Consider the following 20,584-nt stretch of genomic DNA (forward strand, 5'->3'; position numbering starts at 1 on the left):
TGAAGTAGAGTGATTGACAGAAAAAGATTAATATTTAACTAACATTTAGTATTAATGCCCATTATTAAGTCCTATTTAGACATATATACCTGAAAATACAAGCACATAATGCTGTAAACTAATGCAGATCTCTCAGGGGACTTTAGTCCAACATTTTATAATTATTCTCTCATTTATTCATCTATCGAACAAATGTTTATTGAGTACCCACTCAAGTATGCTAATATTTTATTGATTTTGGGTAACAGGGAAGGAAGCCATGTCCATGGATGAAAGAGGGAATAGATATAAAACAGAACCACAAAGCCTGGAGAGAAAAGAGCACTACTGTAATGAGAAAGACTTCAATAGTTTAAAGTATGTTAACTTTTGTTGCACAATTTACGTATTATAGAGTGTTGTTTAAAAACAATCAGACGATTAGTGATAGGTAGCTGTGTCACTCTATAGCTGTGAGAATTTTATTTTACCATTATTTAGGTTTCTGCAACTTATTGACCAAAAATCTTCAGTTGTTCAAGTCTTCTGATGGATGTGTAAAATCAATAATTCAAATGTTGAGAGGAAGAAATTAAATAGGGAATTGAACTACTGCTCGCATGCTAGATTTTACATATATTCAAGCAGGTGTCATCGGACATTTGAAGATGTGACTGCAATGTAAAAAACAGTGTGTTCTTTATGAGGGATTTTTTTTCCTTTCCTGTGTGTGTTTGTGTGTGTGTGTGTGTGAGAGAGAGAGAGAGAGAGAGACAGACAGAGAGAGACAGAGAGAGAAAGAAAGAAGACGCCAACCCCACATCCATTAGCCAGCATGGTCTTTAGAAAGTAAGTTTGCTAGAGGGCAGGGTATTTTAAATGGATCAGTCAGTTCACCTTCTCTGTTCTCCAGTGTTTTTTTTTTTTTTTTTCTTTAGCTTTGTTCACTAATTTGAAGACTCATAGGCATAAAACATCTCTTGACTTTAGACATATGTGAGCTTTTAACTTAGTGGTCTAACTTTATGCCATATAGTTGGTCTCCAATATAAAAAGAAGGTATAGGTTCATATTCTGAAGAGGAGATAAAAGTCACGTGAGCCAGGGAGGTGAGCTTGGAGGCTGCTGTGGCCACAGCCTATGTCAGGGCTGGTGTCCAATGGAATGGAGGTTAGAAATGTTTCAGCTGCGGGTATGCACTGCTGAAGCAATTCAGCAGATATTGCCAGAGGGCCTGCTCTGTGCCAGGCACCATGTAGCCCATAGGAGATACAAAGATATTATTTCTGCCCATTAGGAATAAGGGGTCTAGTTGTGGGGAGAGAAAGGATCAGAATAATTGACAAATGTGTATCTCTTCCCAGTTAACCAAATGCTCTCACCCATTATCTCATTTAATCCTGGCAAAAACGCCTAACACAGGAGTCAGTACGTAATGGCAGCTCAACAAAGATTCATCGAAGGCATAAACCAAGTTGTGAACCAGTTTATTATCTTCTTGAGTTTTATTTGATTGAAAGATTTTTTCCCCCCTCATGGTTGCTTTATCTTGAGTTTGTGATGCTAGTTATGGGTTTAGAGGGGGTGAAGTGTAGGTCCACATTCTTTGTGACCAAGTTAGAACTTGCCATTGGAGACAGTACAAAACAAAGACTTGACTGGTCACAATGGCCCCAACCATCCATTCCCTCCAATCAGCCCTCTATTGTCTCTCATTCTCTCACTCTTAGTTTCTCCCGAGAATCCCAGAACTGTACCTTAGGCCTTGGTGGTTCGGCACAAGCATAGGGCAGACCAATGGTTGTTTAATAAGCTTAGGTCTCTCTTATGAGTGTGGGAAGAAGGCTGAGGGCACTGCTCAGGGGCTGGCTTCAGTCCTGTTGGCAATTTCACTAGATGCATGAGGGTATATGTGGGGTCTTGGGGTTAGATTGTAATGTCAGAAACAACCTGCTTTGAGGGTATGGTGAGATATTATAAAGGGTTTTTGAGGCCAGTTCATGTTGAATGACATTTTTCTAGGTCTTTCTCTAGGGGTGTTTAAGGCCCAGGAGAGTCAGGACCATTGTGTACAGTGGCGTAGGCAGGCTGACTTGACTGAGTTTGGTCATTGGTTGTGTCTAAAAGCAACTGTAGAAAGGGAAAACGTTTACCTGTTTGTGTTCTGTGTTCTCTTTTGCTTTATAGTAAAAATCTCTTGGTCCTGTATAATCAGAATATTCCTAGTGTATGGATCTTAAGGTTTTATGGAAAATATTTTGGTATTATAGTTTGGATTTTGAAGAATTAGCCCATCTATAGTAATGCCATCCTTTTCATCCCATATATCAATGCCATTTATATCTCTTTCTACCTTAGCTACTGTAAATGATTTTCTCCATGAGAAGATCAAATTGTTCTCAAAGACTCAGGGGTGCTTTATTCTGATGCCTCTGAAACAAACAGTCCCTTATCTCTGTGGCTTAGAGGGAAAGGGCTTCAGAGTCTCACCAGCCTCAGTTGAATTTTGATTCCATTTTTTCTTTTGATCAAGTTATATGAACTCAGTTTCTTCATGAATGAAATGGGATGGGGTCATGCTACTCTCCTCAAAAATTGTTGGGAGGAGAGATAAGGAACTACATGCAAAGCTCTGGTACATAGTGCTCAGTAAATGCTTGATATTTTTATTGTTAAAAATTGTGGTAAAAATACATGATGTAAATTTACTGCCTTAACCATCTTTAAGTGTTCAGTTCAGTGGCAATTAAGTACATTCATTTGTTTGTAGTGCTGTCATCACTATAATCGATCCACAGAAATATTCTTATCCTGCAAAACTAAATTCTGAGATTCTATACCTATTAAGCAACAGCATTCTGTTCTCCCTCCCCCTAGGTCCCTGGAAACCTCCATTTTACTTTTTGTCTCCATGAATTTGACTACTTTAGTTACTGCATGTAAGTACTATCATACTGTATTCATACTTTTGTGACTGGATATTTCACTTAATGTGATGGCCTTAAAATTCATTCATGCTGTTGCACATGTCAGAATATGATTCCTTTTTAAGGCTGAATAATATTCCTGTGTATATATACCATATTCTATTTGCCTGTTTGTCTCTTGATGGTCATTTGGGTTGTTTCCATCTTTTGGCTATTGAAGTGCTACTTGGAGTGGGTGCAGCTTTGAGTGGGTGTACAAATGCCTGTGTGAGTCTCTGCTTTCAATTCTTTTGAGTATATTCCCGTGTGGAATTTCTGGGTCAGTAGGCAGTATTAGCACTCACAGCAGGTTCCATTTTTGAAGGGCTTATTGTAAACTGAAAGGCTGTAAGTTGAATTAGAGTTTCCAGCATAGATAATGGTATAATAAAGAAGGAGGTTGCAGACTTGACTAAGAGCTCATGATGTCTACTTTTTGTGGAAATAACCCAAATACTGCATTCATCTCTGTAAAATTATTTTGTAGTATAGAGTTTCTCAAGGTGTCTTAATCAGGGCAATACTCACATAACAGTATTTGAATGGAGTATAATTGTCATATATCATTTTTAACACAAAGTGGTTTCTTAGCATTCTTACTATTTCTTTTTTTTTTGAAATTGAAGTATGATTGATTTACAATGTATTAATTTCATGTATACAACAATTCAGATATATAAAAAATATATATTCCTTTTCATATTTTCATGTTTCATAGGTTATTACAAGGTAATTGAATGTAGTTCCCTGTGCTGTACAGTAGGACCTTGTCATTGCATTCTTTTTTTTTTTTTTTTTTTGGTTATGCCTGTGGCATATGGAAGCTCCTGGCCAGGGATTGAATCCATGCCACAACAGTAAGCTGAGTTGCTTCATTGACAACACTGGATCCTTAACCCACTGTGCCACAAGGGAATCCACATTCTTATCATTTGTTTAGTGAACTTCCTTTAGCCATTCGTTTAGGGCAGGTCTGCTGGTGATAAGTCTCTTAGTCTTCCTTCATCCGAGAATGTCTTGATGTTCCTTTTTTCCTGAGGGATATTTTTGCTGGATATAGAATTCTTGGCTGATAGCTTTCCCCCAGCATTTAAAAAAATTTTATGCCATTTCCGTCAGCCTCTGTAGTTTCTGATGTGAAACTGCTGTCTTTCTAATTGTTTTCCCTTCTAGGTAAGATGTTTCCCTCTCACTACTTTCACAGTCTTTCTCTTTGTCTTTAGTTGTCCAAGAGTTTGATTATGTTGTATCTTGGCATGGATTTCATTGGATTTATCCTAAGTTTCACTCATTTTCTTGAATATGTAGGTTTATGTCTTTTGCCACATTTGTGGTCTTCAGCCATAATTTCTCTGAGCCCATTTTTAGGCCTTTTTTTCTCCTTTCCTTCCAGGACTTGGTTGATATGAATGATAGATTTTTTTGTTGTTGTTGTAGTCCTGGTAATTTTTTTGTCTGTTTGACACTGATAATTTTTTTAAGTCTGTTTTTTCTTTATTGTTCTTATTGGGTAGTTTATATTGTTCCTATTTTCAGGTTCACTGGTTCTTTCCTGTGTCATTCTATTCTGCTATTGAGCCAACCTACTGAGTTTTAATTTGTATTTTATCTGCTGTTTCATTGCCAAGACTTTAAATTTTTCATTTGTTTAATGTGTGTTTATTGTTTGTTGAAACAGTTTTATGATGACTGCTTTAAAATCCTTGTTAGATAATTCCAGCATCTGTGTCATCTTGGTGTTGGGATCATTCTATTCTTGTTTGAATTGAGATTTGCCTTGTTCTTGGTTTGAGGGGTGGATTGTGATTATATCCTGGATGTTTGGGGTATTATGAGACTATGGATCTTATTTAAATCTTCTATTTTACTAGAACTCCTCTGACTCCCTGCCAGCAGGGAAGAGGAGGCACTCCCTCATACTACAAGGTGTGGGTAGTCTTCATTGGCCTTTATTTACGGCCTGGAGTGATAGGGGTGCTTTGTTACTGCTGGTGAGTGTGAAGTTCAGGTTCCTCTAGGTGATATGTTATTTATATTGTAAATTTTATATTTGATGAAATAGCCTCAGTAGTCCATGATCTGTGCATTCCTTATATTTAGCTGATATTGTTGGCACTGCTTGTGTTTGACAACTTATTTAATGATATTTAAGTTCTCAAATTAGGGAATGATCCTTCTCTAATCACTAGCTTCCCTAAGATTAGTATGTGTTTACCATGAGCACATTGAATAAAAGATTCTGAGTGAAGAAGCAAGGTAGAGTCAACTTTGTTAACTCTGAAAATTTATTTTTGAAATTAGAGCCTTAGGGTTTTTTTTTTTTTTTTTTTGGCAGCACAGTGGGTTAAGGATCTGGCATTGTTATTAATGTGGCTCTGGTCACTGCTGTGGCATAGGTTGGATTCCTGGCCCAGAAACTTATACATGCTGTGAGCGTGGCTAGAAAAAAAAAAAAAAGATAAAAGAAGAGCCTTGCCTGTCTGTCCAAGATTTCCATTTTCCCCATTAATGACATGTTAGATTTTATCAGACTTCTAAGTTATTTTTAGAAGAGGTCAGTATATTAAAAATAGTCAGAATAAATGGATCTGACTGGTGGCTTAAACAATTTCAGTGATAAAGTGTTTCATTTCATTTACTAACACCTGTGATTTCAGGTCAGTAACACAGATCTTGAGGATGATGCATATGTCTTTAGAATTATAGATTCTCAGGGTTCTTAATGGTCATCTGAGGCATCGTAATGACCGTACTGAACCCCAGTAATAGATCGCTTATTCAGTAGATGATTTGGGGAAAATCTCCAGAACTCTAAATGTTGACTTTTCCTCTCAGAAAAATGGATGTCTCAATACCTAAACCAAAATGTTGTTAAGAGTATTAGATGAGGCAGTATGCCTGAAAGCAATTTAACTGATAGATATTACACAAATATGAGAGGTAATTATCTAGTCAGGCTACTTCAAGCATTTGACTATGATGGATAAAGATAATATACCTGATTCTATATGATTTGAAAAAGTTCTGTATGCCAGTAGACTATGGGTTATATGTATGTTTTTTAAATGCTTTAGAAAGTTTTAGTTATGAAAACCTTTCAAACAAGTAGTTAAGTATTAAGTAAAAGGAATGAATACCCATATACTCTTTATCCAGAATTAGCAAATGCCATATTTATTTACTTCAGATGTTTTTAAAAGAGAATAAAACATTAGGGATATAACTAAAGCCTTATCCCTAAAATTGGTTTAGAATATTTCCATGCACATTTTTGTGGTATTACATACATACTAAATAATGTATAAGAAATATATGTTGATATATATATATATATATATCCATAACAATGTAACCATCATTTTACATAACTTAAAGTGTATATAAATGATTTTATACTGTTGTTATTCTCTTGCTAATGAGATTAGGCATTTTTGAGATTTATCCATGTTGCTAATGTAGGTCTGATGCTGCAGAGTGTTTCATTTTAGTTTATCCATTCTTCTGTTGAAGGACATTTAATTTTTGCCTTGTGCTGACTGTGCTGTAGTGACCAACTTGTGCATGGCTTCTACTCATATTTATGATTTTTAGGACAATTACCTAGAAATGGGGCTTCATTGTCAAATATGTCAGCTTTACTCAGTATCGCCAAATTATTCTTCAAAGCATTTGTACCAGTTAACATTCCTGCATGAGGGCACCAAAGTTCCCATATCTCTATATCTTCTATACCTTAACCAATGCTTGGTGGTATTAGACTTTGAAAATGTTATCAATCTAATGTACGAGAAATTATTTTGCTGTTATTTTTGCTTGTGTTCCTGACTATTTACCAAGATCAAGTATCTTTTTATGCCGATAGTTTAGATTTCCTTTTCTGTACATTCTTTATTCATACCCTTTATATAATTTTCTTTAGAGTTATTTTATTAATTTGTAGTATATTTCATATGCCTTTTTGGGGTACATTCTATGTAACAAAATATATACCAGTCCTTTAGTGTATACCAGTTCTATGTAACAAAATATATACCAGTCCTTCTCAATCTTTGGTTTGTTTTTTCATTTTCCTTATGGTGATCTTTTGAAATAAACCATGGTGTGTGTTCAAAAAAATCAAAGTACTTTCAGTTTTCATTTTCAAATATGACTTAAATGATAATATTTACAACCCATGCTTTTGGACGTGGCAGAAAGGGCTAACGGGACTAATATTTCTCTGAATGTACCAAAATTTTATCCCCTTAATTAACAATTAATAATTAGAGAACAAGGCTTCTTATTTTCTATATAGATTTTTGGTTAGTGGAACTCTTTGGACGGAGTGCTAGTTCCTGAGCACCAGTTATTGAATAAATGACTGTTGGGAAGTTTTATTTTGCTGTTTGCAGAGCTTCCTAAGCACTTCAGTAAGATGGGCACATTCCTGTTGTACTAGCAGCAGCACCAAAGAGGAGCTCTCAGGGGCTTAGAAAGAATGTTCTGTTGATCTGATTACAGGGATTTCTATACAGTGAATAATCTCGGTGCAATAAGCACTTTCTCCTTTCCCTAACCAGTCCTCTTGCTAACAAAATAACTTAATTGAGAAATTCAAACTGTTGGGGCAAGTGGGACTGAGCTGTGGCTGAGACTCCTTGTGTATCTTTTGTGGTGCAATCAAGTAGCACTTATTCACCAACTTTCTGCAGCTATCCCGCCTAAACAAAACCCACCTAATCTCCCAAATCACTTTGCAAAACAAAAGAACACACAGAAGATACAGAAACAGGGAGGACTGGGGGCGGATGCTGGATGTTGGATGTGCAGCACACTGGCCGGCCGGCTCCTTTTTCTGCTCCTTGCCATTCGTATGGAATGCTTTGGATATTATGTATCCGTTTTAAAATCTGAGTGTGAAAGTAGGCTTCCAGAGGAAACTTGGCTGTTCAGGCCACCTGGCACCACTGCCTTTCCGATGATAGTTTGTCATAACTGAGGGTAAATTTCTAGGTAGAAGTTAAACGCTGGGAGATTGGACTTGCAGATCCAGCGTGTAAGGCAAACCTCCCTGGATTTTGCAGCCTTGCCTTTTTTTTTTTCCCCTTCCAGTTTTATTAAGATATAAATGACACGCGGCACTGTATAAGTTTAAAGTGCATGGGAATATGACTTACATACATTATGAAATTTTGTTCACAATAAGTTGAGTGAACATCCACAATCTCATATAGATACAGCATTAAAGAAACAGAAAAAAATGTTTTCCCCTTGTGATAAGAACTCTTAAGATTTATTCTCTTAACAACTTTCATATAAAACATATGGCAGTGTTATTTATATTTATCATGTTGTACATCACACCCCTAGTACCTGCTTATAACTGAAAGTTTGTACCTTTTGACTGCCTTCATCCAATTCTCTCTCCCTCTATCGTCCCTCTTTGATGGGGGGTCACTGGGAGAAGAGTAGGTTGCTATTATTATAGTAACCATTCCGTACACCACTTGGGACTGTGTTTTAGGTTAATCCCTGCCATTCATTCATTCATTCATTCAAGCACTCAATTCATCATTCATTTAATATGAGTGTCTATTATAGCTAAGCAGTGAGGACATGGTAATGGATAAAACATAAACACCCTATGCCTTCATGGAGCCTGTAGTATAGCACTGAAGAAAGAGCACAAAGAAGCAGATTCAATCAAGTGTAATGATGGCTATGACAGGAGAAGAGGGTCCCAAAAACTTTCTTTGGGAGTTCCCATTGTGGCGCAGTGGAAACAAATCTGACTAGTATCCATGAAGTTGTGGGTTCGATCCCTGGCCTTGCTCAGTGGGTCTGGGATCTAGCATTGCCATGAGCTGTGGTATAGGTCGCAGACATGGCTTGGATCCCACATTGCTGTGGCTGTGGTGTAGGCCAGCAGCTGTAGCTCCAATTCAACCCCTAGCCTGGGGACTTCCATATGCCATGGGTGTGGCCATAAAAATAAGCTTTCTTTCCCTCCTCACATAAAGGGAGAATAATATTCATGTACTTTAAAGAACATGGACCTCTTGGAATGCAAACTTCTGCATTTTCAAAATATGACACTGAGTATAGACCCGTAAGATAAACAGCTGCCAGAATTATAGAATCTTAGAGGTCACTTAATTTCTTAGCCTCCTGAGAAGCAGACCCTAGAATCTCTGGGCAGTAGTTTCCCAGGCTCATCAGCACCTAGGATGGAGATGCATGATGCATTATCCTTCCTTGTCTCTGATTCAGAACCTTCTCCACACTTAGTCTTACACCTGAAATCCTTGTAATGCTTTGGAATTGCAGATGCGTGTAGCTGAGCTTTGTTTGGCTATTTCTGGATATAAGTGTTAGGGAAAGAAAAAAAAGAAAGAAAGCCATAAAAACACAACATGCAGTTTAAATAAAGAAAAATGAGTTTTACTTCCAAGAGAGCTTTTGCCATTTTCTTAATGCTTATTCTTCTTTGGAGAGCTCATTATTGAACGGAGTGTGTCGGTAGTTTACCATGGTGAATGTGTCTTGTCCGGGCCAGGGGATGCATTAGAGCACTGATAAAGGCCAGAGGAGAGGGCAGAACTGTACCTAAATTACCCCCAGATAGTTGCCAAGCCATTCTACTTTTTTAAAGACCTCCAGAGAGCCTTCCTATTCGCCTCTAGTTTCCCTTTTCTGTGTTTAATAACCTCTGCTGTCAGGAATGTCTTCCTCATATTTAACCCAGTTTTCCCTTGCCACAGTTCAATCCCATTTCTCTTGTTGTCCTTGGTGGTGACAGAATAGCAGGTCATTATCTTCTTAATAGTATCCTTAATGTGGAAGTTTCCCCTAAGCCTGCTCTTCCCCCAGAGAAATAAAGATACTCCTGTTCTCCTCCTCCCCTGCCCCGTCCTCTTCTCCAGGGTCCTATTTGGAACATAATCTTTGGCATTTTGCTCTTGCGTGCCTGATCCAAATAATCACATCAGGCCTGTCTTGAGACATCTGTTGATTCCATCTGTATTCAAAGAGCAAGGTTCTTGTCACCTCCTTTGCTCTCAGTTCATTCGACTTGACTGCTGCCTGCTGCCCTCCCTCCAGGTGTGAGGTGCCACCCTAGAGGCTGAAGGGGACATGTGGAGGAGTTCCTGTCTCTGACTTCCACCTGGGAGGAGGGACGAGGACACTTCTTGCCCCTCCTGGCCCTTCTGATAGTCCATGGATTATGCCTGCTGGCTTTTTCTTTTCCACAAAAACATTTGATTCTGATTGACCTTTTGGGACATTTTGGGTTTCTGTTGACCTCATCCTCAGAACGATATGGCACAGCAGTAAAGTTGGCATTATCCTCTTACAAGCCCTCTCCTCACACTTGATTCAGTTTTATAGGTGCTGCAAGGGAAGTTGGAACACACAAACTTTGCTGTGTAAGTGATGAGTGAACATGTCTTTCCAGTCAGACTCTGTGTGGTCCCCATGAAGGGGGGAGATTGATCTTTGTATATCTCCAGCTCTTAGCAGAAATGCCCGACACGTTTTAAACAGACTTCACAACTGTTGGTTGGTTGTCAAACGAGGTATTGGGAAATTGACTTCACTTTGTTTTCTTAGGTTTCTGTCTCCTCACCCCTTTCACCTAATATAAAAGCAGCTCCAAGTCTTTGCCTGGCTGCTGGTGCAGGCAGCCTCCCACCTCGGCTGCCAAGCTTTTAGCAGATGAAATAAAAATCTATTTATAACTGGTCTCCAATGGATTTCCTCCCTACCTGTGCTAGCGCTCCATCAGCAGGTGTACTGAACAGATGGAGAAGGGTTTTTATTTTTTCAGTTCAATTAGATCAACTCTCCAGGTTCAGACCAGTACATTCCCTTCTCCATTTAGTTTCTTCCTCTTGGCATTAAAATTGTTGAGCATAGCAAAACACAAATTAAGACCAGGAGACAAAATGCATATAGTGCCTGCCTTTAAAATAAATACTTTGGCAAAGGGGCCACATTTGACATGAGATGAGAAATCAGTTTTAACCCTTTTCTCTCAAGTGCTCAATTCTAACATTATTTAAATTAATGTCTGGAGCACATTTTAGCTTTCTTTTTTCTCATGATGTACTTTTGGTGTCTGAACTTATACACTTAAAAAATATATCATCCTGTTTTTGAGGCAATAGTTAGTCTCTGAAAGGTCAGAGGATATTATAGTGAATTTTAATAAGAAGTCGATGTCACCGATTTCATGAAGTTCATTTGATATCTTATTTTGTTGACAGTTGATTTGTCCAGGATAGTGATCACGTGTAGCGTGCAGCCCCCAACCAGTCTGAATGTGACCTTATGTAGCTCCGGGTTTCACCATTGACGGTCACAATTTCTGGCTTCAACATATACATAGGTCCATTCTTTATATCACACTCACCCCTAGCAGGTTATATTATCTCTCATTCTCAAGATGCTAGATTTTAGTTTGTTCCCAGCTCTCAGATGTGAAGCTGGCCTGAGTTCAACAGACTCTACTGAGCTCCTGCCCAGGGCTCTGACGTTGCCTCCCGTGGGGCTCATATTGGTTGCCCCTCATTGCTCTCTTTAGCCCCATCACAATTATGTAGCTAATATCCACTGGAAGCTGGGTTTGAAGCAAACAAGATTTGGCATATTTCAGTATATTTTTTCTTCAGATTCTAATAGAAGCAGGCTTCTCTAAGAAGCAGGAGGCTGCCTGCACCAGCAGCCAGGCAAAGACTTGGAGCTGCTTTTATATTAGGTGAAAGGGGTGAGGTTTTATTTTACTCAGTTCTTAATTAGTGCTGGGTGAGTTTTTCAAGGATATGCATTATCCAGATGCGTGGCTCGCTCTCCGGTCTCTCTCCTATTTTACTGCCCACCAAGATTCATATCAAGGGGTGTCTGGAGCCAAAAGTGATTCAAAGAAGTCATTCTAACTTCTGGTGGGAAGTGAGGTGAGCAGTGTAGTTAAGAGAGCCAGTGTGAATGAGAGCTGACACTTCTTACTCATGTCATTGTCTGATGAGTGGAGTCGAAGAGTCTCTGCTTTCTGTAAATTTTTAATGGCCGCTCATGTTTGGATGATAACTGAAATATTATCCAGTGAAATCACTGCTCTGATCCTTCCACTGCCTTTGTGGAATCTGTGTCAAGGGACTATCTTGGTTTTCACACTGCAGATCCCACTTTCTCCCAGGCTGGCTGGCCCATGCGCTCTTTGGTTGTTCTGTTGGGCTGTGCTGTGGTGATCTTGATTCCTGTACTTCCATTTGCTGGTCCTCCTTTTTCCTCTTGGGGTCACACGGAACAGAACCTAATTCCGACACTTGGCAGCCTTTCACATCTTTGAAAGATGTCCCTCTGTATGCACCCACTTATGTATGACATGATTTGGTCCCTGTTGGGTCCCTACCTAACTACTGCACTTGGGTGACTATAGCATGTGGGTCTCTCAAACCTCTAGTAATAGGTCAAGTCTCCAAGCTGTCTGAGGCTAAGCTACCTCCTGTCAAATAGTTGCCTCATGTGGATTCAGCTGCACTTGGTTTACTTCAAAATAATATTCCTTAAACAGGTATTTTTTGAGTATTTACCATGTGTCAGCACTGGGGGTACACTGGGTATAGTGGAGAGCAAAATAACCAGATTTCTGTCCTCAATATAGTGAGAGGTTAGACCAAATATCCATTACGTATGTGTCTGTGTCTGTGTAATGTATCATTGCAAATTGTAAAGGTTGAGTGCTGCTTATTGTCTGGTGACCCAAATCAGGTACAGCTGCGAACAAGCTCCCTAGCCAGATGGGGCCACTGGCTCAGCCCTGAAGATGGGCAGGGCCACTGGCTGGGATGTCTGTGCGGGTACCTCTGTGAGCAGGAATGTGATCTTGGGAGCCTGGTTGTTGTTGGTGTCGCCCCCTTCTCTGTCTCTATTTGATCTCTAGCTGTTGAGCCTTACAGATTATCTGAATGATCCCCCATAAGATGAGACCCAATTGGGCCTCCCAAGATGTGTCTGCCAATGCTGCGGGAGCTGGATGTCCACCTTGGGCTCTCATTATCCCCCTGAAGAAACTGCAGGCCTAGGGAGCCCTCTGGGTGAGGTGCTGTGCCGCCTGGGGGAGGGGCGATGAGGTCCGAGTGTAACTGCTCCTCCTGCCCTTCTAATGTGGTCCTTCTTGGTCCAGGAGGGTGCTTCAGCCTCATCCCTGGGTTCTGAGAGTTTCATAATGGTGTCTTGTCTATGGTTAGTTGCTAGTCGGTCTTTTTGTGAGGGGGACTGAAGTTGGGAACAACCCATGTCTCCTTCTTTTTTGTTTTGCTTTTTTTTAGGGCTGCATGTGTGGCATATGGAGGTTCCCAGACCAGGGGTCTAATCAGAGCTGCAGCTGCCAGCCTTTGCCACAGCCACTGCAATGTGGGATCAGCCAAGTCTGTGACCTACACCATAGCTCATGGTGATGCCAGATCCTTAACCACTGAGTTGAGGGGCCAGGGACCGAACCCGTGCCTCCATGGATACTAGTCGAGTTTGTCATCACAGAGCTACAACGGGAACAACCTGTGTCTCCTTCTTGATGACATTACTGTTTTTTTTTGGTGTGTGTTTTGTGGGATAGACCTGAACTGATTTAAGTGCTGAGAGACAGGTTGAAGAGAAGATACTGAAGAGCAGAAGGAGTACTGGGATACAGAGCACAGGGATTAGCCTGAAAGAGAAGCAGAAATAGCTGTACCCTGTAATGCGAGGGCTGGAAGAGAGAACTGGTGCTGACAGTGAAGTGTATAGGCTTGGTGAAGAGAAGTGGGAAAGTCTTCTACTTTGTAATGATTTATCTGCTTAGAGCGAATGGGAGGTGGAAGGATTGGAGGCTTGAGTTAAGTAGTGCACAGGCCATTAAGAAGAGAGAACTGACTATAGGAAAACACGGAAGTTAACGCAGTGCTCAGTTAAAGGTGGAAGCTCATGAATTTATAGTGGCAACAATCTGTGCGTTTCGGTGATTCTCCCCAGAAGTGCTTCACTGCCCATGTATATGCACATTTTTAAAAATTATTTTTTGTTGAGATGTAACTCACATATTAAAAAAGTCTCCACTTTATAGTATATAATGCAGTGACTTTTAGCATAGTCACATTTTTATTATCCCAGAAAGAAACTGTGTACCCCTTTAGCCATCACTTCTCTTTCTCTCCTCCCCCTTGCCTTGGAAATACTAATCTTCCTATGTCTTTGGATATATCTATTATGGACTTTTCATTTAAATGGAGTCATAAAGTAAGTGGCCCTTGGCATCTGGTATCTGGTATTTTGCTTAGCATAATGTTTTCAAGGTTTGTCCACTTTGCAGCATGCATCAGTACATCATTCCTTTTTATGGCTGGATCACATTCCATTGAATGGATATACCACAGTTTATCCATTCATCAGTTAATGGACATTTGGTTTGTTCTTACTATTTGGCTATTATGAATAGTGCTACTGCAAAGATTCATGGACAAGCTGTTACATGGACATATATATTTTCAATTATCTTCGGACTATACGTAGGAGTAGAATTGCTAGGCCATATGGAAACCTGTGAAGTTCTTGAGGACCATATAAACTGCACCATTTTGCATTTCCACCAGTAACATGTGAGTATTCCAATTTCCCTACATCTTTGCCAACACTTGTTACTGTCAGTCTCTGTTATTATAGCCATCCTAGTGGGTGTGAAGTGATATTTCCTTTCAAGTGAGCACTTGGCTTGACCCATGGTTGGGCTTTTTCTAGAAGACTCAGTGGTGAAAAAAAAGGTTATATGTTTGAGAATGAAGACAAATGGATGATTGAAGTGATGGGTCATGCAGTGAAATACAGAAATGTGCAGGACCCATGGGAGGGATACCATAACTTCACCCCTCACTACACTAAAGGGTGTAAAGGAGGCCTTATATTAACAAAGGGCTCAGTATTGATCTCAGAAATATTACATGTAAGTGAAATGTAACTCCAGCAAAATTGCCAATGAACACTTTTTGCTAAAATAGTTACAAATTTCAACTGGAACTATAAATGCATATGAATGCCTGGGATGTATTTGGAGGAAAAAAATATATTTGAAGAAAAAAAAGAACAAAAATGATGAGAACATATATACCAGATACTAAAACATATTGTAAAGTTAGTGAGCAGTGTGGTCTTAGCATTCGAAAAAGCCAATGGATAGGTGGAAAAGAAGAGAAGAGCCAAGTTCACATGGGAATTTATTGTAAGACAAAGATGACATTGTATCATCAGAAGTGAAAGGATGGTTAATTTTATAAATGGTGTTGGGGTGACTATATTAAAAAAGTAATGTCCCCATCTCACACAGCATAGCAAAATAAATTAGTGCTAGAGTAAATATGTATGAGGATCCCTGTGTCCACAGAACATTAGAAGGGAGACTTAGGCAGTTGTGGGGGGTTAGATTTTGTGGAATGGTAGGGAGAGCAGAGATACAAGGAAGAAGGTCATGTCAGGATGCACAGGAAAGAGGGCTATGTGAGGATACACAGAGAAGGTGGACCAGGCAGAGACACACTGAAGGGAGGCCAGTGGAGAAGGTCACGAAGACGTGAAGGTGGAGATTGGTGTGATGCAGCTGTAAACTGGGGAACACCAAGAATTGCTGGAGGCCACCAGAAACTAGGAAACTGCAAAGGAAGGATTCTTTCCTACAGTTTTCAGGGAGAGAATGGCCCTGCTGATACCTTGATTTTGGGTTTCTGTTCTCCAGAACTGTGAGAGAATAAATTCCTGTGTTTAAACCATCACACGATGGTAGTTTGTTACCACAGTCCTAGGAAATGAGTGCAGTGACTAATCAGATTTGATTTGATGGAAGGAGTAATCTGAAACATTACTGAATTTTCCCGAAGATTAATACCAGAAGCTGTGTTTGATTATTCAGTTTTTGGGTAGACAGAACTTCAATTTCATGGTTAAGGAGGCCTCACAGATCTGCATGATGAATTTGAAGATTCTGGACTCGTCCCAGAGAGGCAGGAACTTTGTCTTAGTCACTGCTGTTTCCCCAGCATTTATAACAGTTAGAACAGAACATACCTGAAACTCAATGACTCTTTAATTAATGAGCTAATAAGTAGAAAACATGCAAAAATACCAAGTTATCAATTTTTATAACAATGAAGACACTGATTTAAAAAAAAAAATGAAGCTGTGATGAGACAGTAGGGCCAGAATAGCTATAGTTCCCAGAGATCCTGCACCTTTCTTTAATCTATAACCCATGGTGACAAGGAGGTGTCAATTCCTACCTGGAGCTGCTGTGACTCAGTGATGATGAGGTGGTAGCCTTGCCCTTTGCTGCCATGGCACATAGCTTAAAGCTGTGCATCCAAGAAGGAAAGAACCATCCTTGCAACCAATAACATTCAAACCTAAGTTAGATTATAGTATTAATGCACCAAATATTAGTTCACTAATTTCACTCTTTTTTGGTCTTTTTAGAGTTGCACCTGTGGCATATGGAAGTTCCCAGGCTAGGGTTTGAATTGGAGCTACAGCTGCCGGTCTACACCACAGCCACAGCAACGTGGGATCTGAGCCATGTCTGCAACCTACACCACCACTCATGGCAACACCAGATCCTTAACCCACTAAGTGAGGCCAGGGATCGAACTTGCATCCTTATGGATACTAGACGAGTTTGTTCTCACTGAGCCACAGGGGAACCCCACTAATTTCACATACTGAGTAAAAATATATTCATTTGACAAGCAGTTACTGAGCACTTACTGTACACGGAGTACTGTGCTAGGCTCTAGTGTACAGAGATCAAAGCTGTAGTCCCTGCATCTACAGGTTGTTGGGAGTTAGAGGCCAGATAAGTAAACACATAATTTTGATACAGTGTGATAACATGCAACTATTATAAGTCTAGGCTGTCACAGAAGCCTAGAACAAGTGGTGCTAGGCATCTTAGATTTAAAAAATGATTAAGTTTTGTTTGGGCTGTATGTGAGGCAAAGGCTTGGACATTGGCAAAATAGTTAGTTCATTTACTTCACGAAATAATATGAAGGGCTCTGAAAATGCATACCTGCCCCCCAAAACTCTGCCTGAGTAATGCTTGAAATTGTATCTTGGACAATTCTTTCTTTCTTCTTCTTCTTCTTCTTCTTCTTCTTCTTCTTCTTTTTTTTTTTTTTTTTTGCTTTTTTCTTTCTTTTCTTTCTTTTTTTTTTTTTTGCTTTTTAGGGCTGCACCCAGGGCATATGGAAGTTCCCAGGCTAGGGGTCGAATTAGAGCTGCAGGTGCCAGCCTATGCCACAGCCATAGCAATACCAGATCCAAGACACCAAGACACGTCTGTGACCTACACCACAGCTCATGGCTATGCTGGATCCCTGACCCACTGCAAGAGGCCAAGGATCAAGCCCACATGCTCATGGATACTAGTCAGATTCATGTCCACTGAGCCACAACAGAAACTCCGACAATTATTTCTTTGTCTTAGGCTTTCCAGGAGTCCTCTTTTAGAACACAGATTTCTCTCTAGGACTTGGCATTCTTCCTTTGTTGGCAATTGATTTCCCAAAGTGGTTTTCAAGGAAAGTGCCAGTAACAAAGGATGGGACATGGGCGGGGCACGTCTAGAGGAGTATGGAGAAGAGGGCTCCGTGGGCCCAGAGAGAGCACTGGGCATTTAAGGGTTGAGCTGCCAGGGAATTGAGGAGAGAGCCCTAAGTAGGAGCCCCCAAGATAGCCTGGAAAATCCCCCGCTTTCACTTGGGCTGGGTCTGCCTGGTGATCTTCCCCAGTGGCCTGGACATTGAAGTATCCTCTGTGTGTGAACTCATCGCTCTTCTCCTTGGGAATGGACATGAGACTGGCTTGCTGTTCGTGTGAGTCTCTATATTCTGGGTATTACAGTGAATCTCAGTTATTAGGATCATGCCTTTTATTAATCCAGTAAAGTGGTTTGTGTATATGGATAGTCCAGTAATTTGATAGAGCTGATGTGAATAAAATCAGTACCTGTGCTTGCCAAGTTATCTTAAGATCGAGCAAATACATTTCAGGCTTTTTGGTGATAGCTGCAAATGATACTTGCTAGTATTAAAATATTTAAATTTTTGATACCTTGGACTCTCTTTGCTCTGATAAACCAGTTAGAAATCTTGTCAGAGAAAACCTAAATTTCCTCTCATTTTCAGTCATGAATGAATCTCTGATTGCCATGATAAAGAAAAATCCTGGGTCCCGACTTGCTTGAATTAACACAAATGTAACATTTCATCTTGATCAGGAACTACCAAAGGCTGAACATAAACAGAAACATGCAAGCACTTCATCACTCTGAGGAGATGTTTAATTTTCATCAGTCAGGAAAGATGCAGACACCAAATCAAAGGTGTTTACAGGATTTTAGTGAAAGTTTCTGGTGATTTTATTTTTACTGGGTTTTAACTGTCCCCCTGGGCTAAGTTGGTTGGCAGATTTGAGCTTTACCTTTAGCTTTTCTTATTCCTCACTCCTGCATTGGAGTCATGTTTTTATTTCTTGGCCTATATAGCCTTGGCAGGTATAATCAGTCACGGCTCTACCTCCTTGATTATCAGAAAGACTTTAGAAATAATGACTCTTTTATTCATTTATTCAGCAAACACAGACTGAGTGTTAGCTGTATGGAGCGAACTCTGGAACATGCGATGCGAGGGGGAAACAAAGCCATGGAAATCCTGGGCCCAACAATGTTTAAAGGACCCTGGATGACATAAATCATCATAGAAAATGTATCAAGTGGCTTCTAATCTCACTGAGGAAATCCTATAGGCCTTACCATCTCTTCTCTTTTCAAAGACCTTCAGTGACTGTCTCTTTTCCCTGTGGGACAATAAAGTCCAGACTCTTCACTGAGTACTCAGATTTCTTTACAACCTCCCTGCAGGCCGTCCTGATATCCTCACTCCCCACCATTCCTCCCCTATACTCGGTGCATGATCTTTCAGCCCTTTCCCCAGATCCCATGCTCTTTCCTACCTTTGTGCCTTTGCACCTTCTATTTTCTTTGCTTATCCTGCCCTTTTTAAATTTTCACCAGCTGGTAACGTCTACACATTCTTTTTTTTTTTTTTTTTTTTTTTTGGCTTTTTTCCTTTTCTAGGGCCGCTTCCTGCGGCACATGGAGGCTAATTGGAGCTGTAGCCTCTGGCCTATGCCAGAGCCACAGCAACACAGGATCCAAGCCGCGTCTGCAGTCTACACCACAGCTCATGGCAACGCCAGATCCTTAACCCACTGAGCAAGGCCAGGGATTGAACCCGCAACCTCATGGTTCCTAGTCGGATTCGTTAACCACTGCGCCACGACAGGAACTCCCAACCTCTACACATTCTTTAAAATCAGCTCCTCTCTTCCTCTTCTGTGACAACCTTATCAGATTACCCTCTCTCTCCCAGATGTGCTAGAACATCTGGGATGTAGGATCACTTTGGGTAGAAATCATTGGTGCCTAGACTAGCAGAAGGCAATGATCCTTGGCTTTCCAGGCCCCCTCCAGGAGAACCTCAGCATCTGAAGGCAGGTTCCAGAGACCTTTGAGGCGAATCCCCTGTTTTCAGACCTCTGGAGTCCCCTGTGAGTGTGGAGGTCTTGGAGTGTGCTTTATGGTAGCTCTTGCACATTTGTGTAGGCTCTCATTCTGCTTCCTTGTAGTCCCTAGTTTATGACTATGAACACAAGTGCTCTAAGGGCAGATAATGAATTACAGCTATTAACTCCTTGGAGATCCATTATCCTGGATGCTATTTCGTGTGTGCTTTAATATTGCTCTATAATTTGTCCATAAAATACTTGTCTTCATAATAAAATATGAATGGGTGTCTATTGAAGGAAAAAGATTTCTGATGAACAAGATGATGACAGGACACCATTGGAGCCTGTTATTTAAGTTTTCACTGGTCACCTTCCTTTGCATCTAGAGAAGGGAATGCAGGCCCTTTGGCCAATGTGCCATCTGTTGCAACCTCAGAGAATGGTGGCTAATCCTATACTTAGGGGTGGTTTGCAGGGGGCTGAATGATTGGTGTGTGGAGTTACCCCAGCATGGAAAAGCAGGCATGGCAAGGTATTTTTATATGTGTTTGGTTCTCTGGTTAAGCACTTGGGTTACTGAGATGATTAATACATAGCCTTGCCCTTTTGGAGAGAAAACTTTTCACAGAAATGTGTGAAGGAGTTCCCCTTGTGGCTCAGCGGTAACGAACCTGACTAGTATCCATGAGGATGCAGGTTCAATCCTTGGCCTCACTCAGTGGGTTAAAGTATCCGGCACTGCTGTGGCTGTGGCATAGGCCAGCAGCTACAACTCCAATTAGACCCCCAGCCTGGGAACTTCCATATGCCGTGAATGTGGCCCTAAAAAGATGAAAAAACAAAAGCAAAACACAAAAAAAAATGTGTGAAAAAAAAGTGTTGCATGCTCTAATAGAGGCTTGTGCTTAATTCTTGGCGAGTACTAGGTTGTCAGTGAAGAATATAGCCTTAGGGTAGGAAAGGAGATGTGGTTAGGGGAGGACTTGCCAGCATTTGAGCCTTGAGTAGAGTACCAAGAACAAACAGTAGAGTCTTGGAATTCTCTCTCTGTGTAGTGGACAAAGGGACTGTCT

General features: G+C 40.4%; 1 protein-coding gene and 1 long non-coding RNA gene across 13 annotated transcripts in view; both read left to right on the top strand.

Annotated features, from left to right (window-relative positions):
- Positions 1–20,584, top strand: part of MSRA (methionine sulfoxide reductase A) — a 384,184-nt gene that overhangs the window by 47,169 nt on the left and 316,431 nt on the right. For 3 of the 12 annotated variants that reach the window (XM_021072640.1, XM_021072639.1, XM_021072641.1), the window contains one exon: positions 2,857–2,918. The exons of 7 other annotated variants lie outside the window; for them this stretch is intronic. In XM_021072640.1, the coding sequence (XP_020928299.1) occupies positions 2,857–2,918 (62 nt within the window). Of the gene's footprint in view, positions 1–248; positions 358–2,856; positions 2,919–20,584 lie in introns of all 12 variants that reach the window. 2 more of the 12 variants (XM_021072631.1, XM_021072637.1) reach the window with 1 other exon arrangement.
- Positions 8,815–16,109, top strand: LOC110256635. The gene is made up of 2 exons (XR_002338417.1): positions 8,815–10,535; positions 11,697–16,109. It is a non-coding gene; the product is annotated as an uncharacterized LOC110256635 (long non-coding RNA).

The sequence above is a fragment of the Sus scrofa genome, chromosome 14 (genome assembly GCF_000003025.6).
Source record: "Sus scrofa isolate TJ Tabasco breed Duroc chromosome 14, Sscrofa11.1, whole genome shotgun sequence".
NCBI classification, from domain to species: domain Eukaryota; kingdom Metazoa; phylum Chordata; class Mammalia; order Artiodactyla; family Suidae; genus Sus; species Sus scrofa.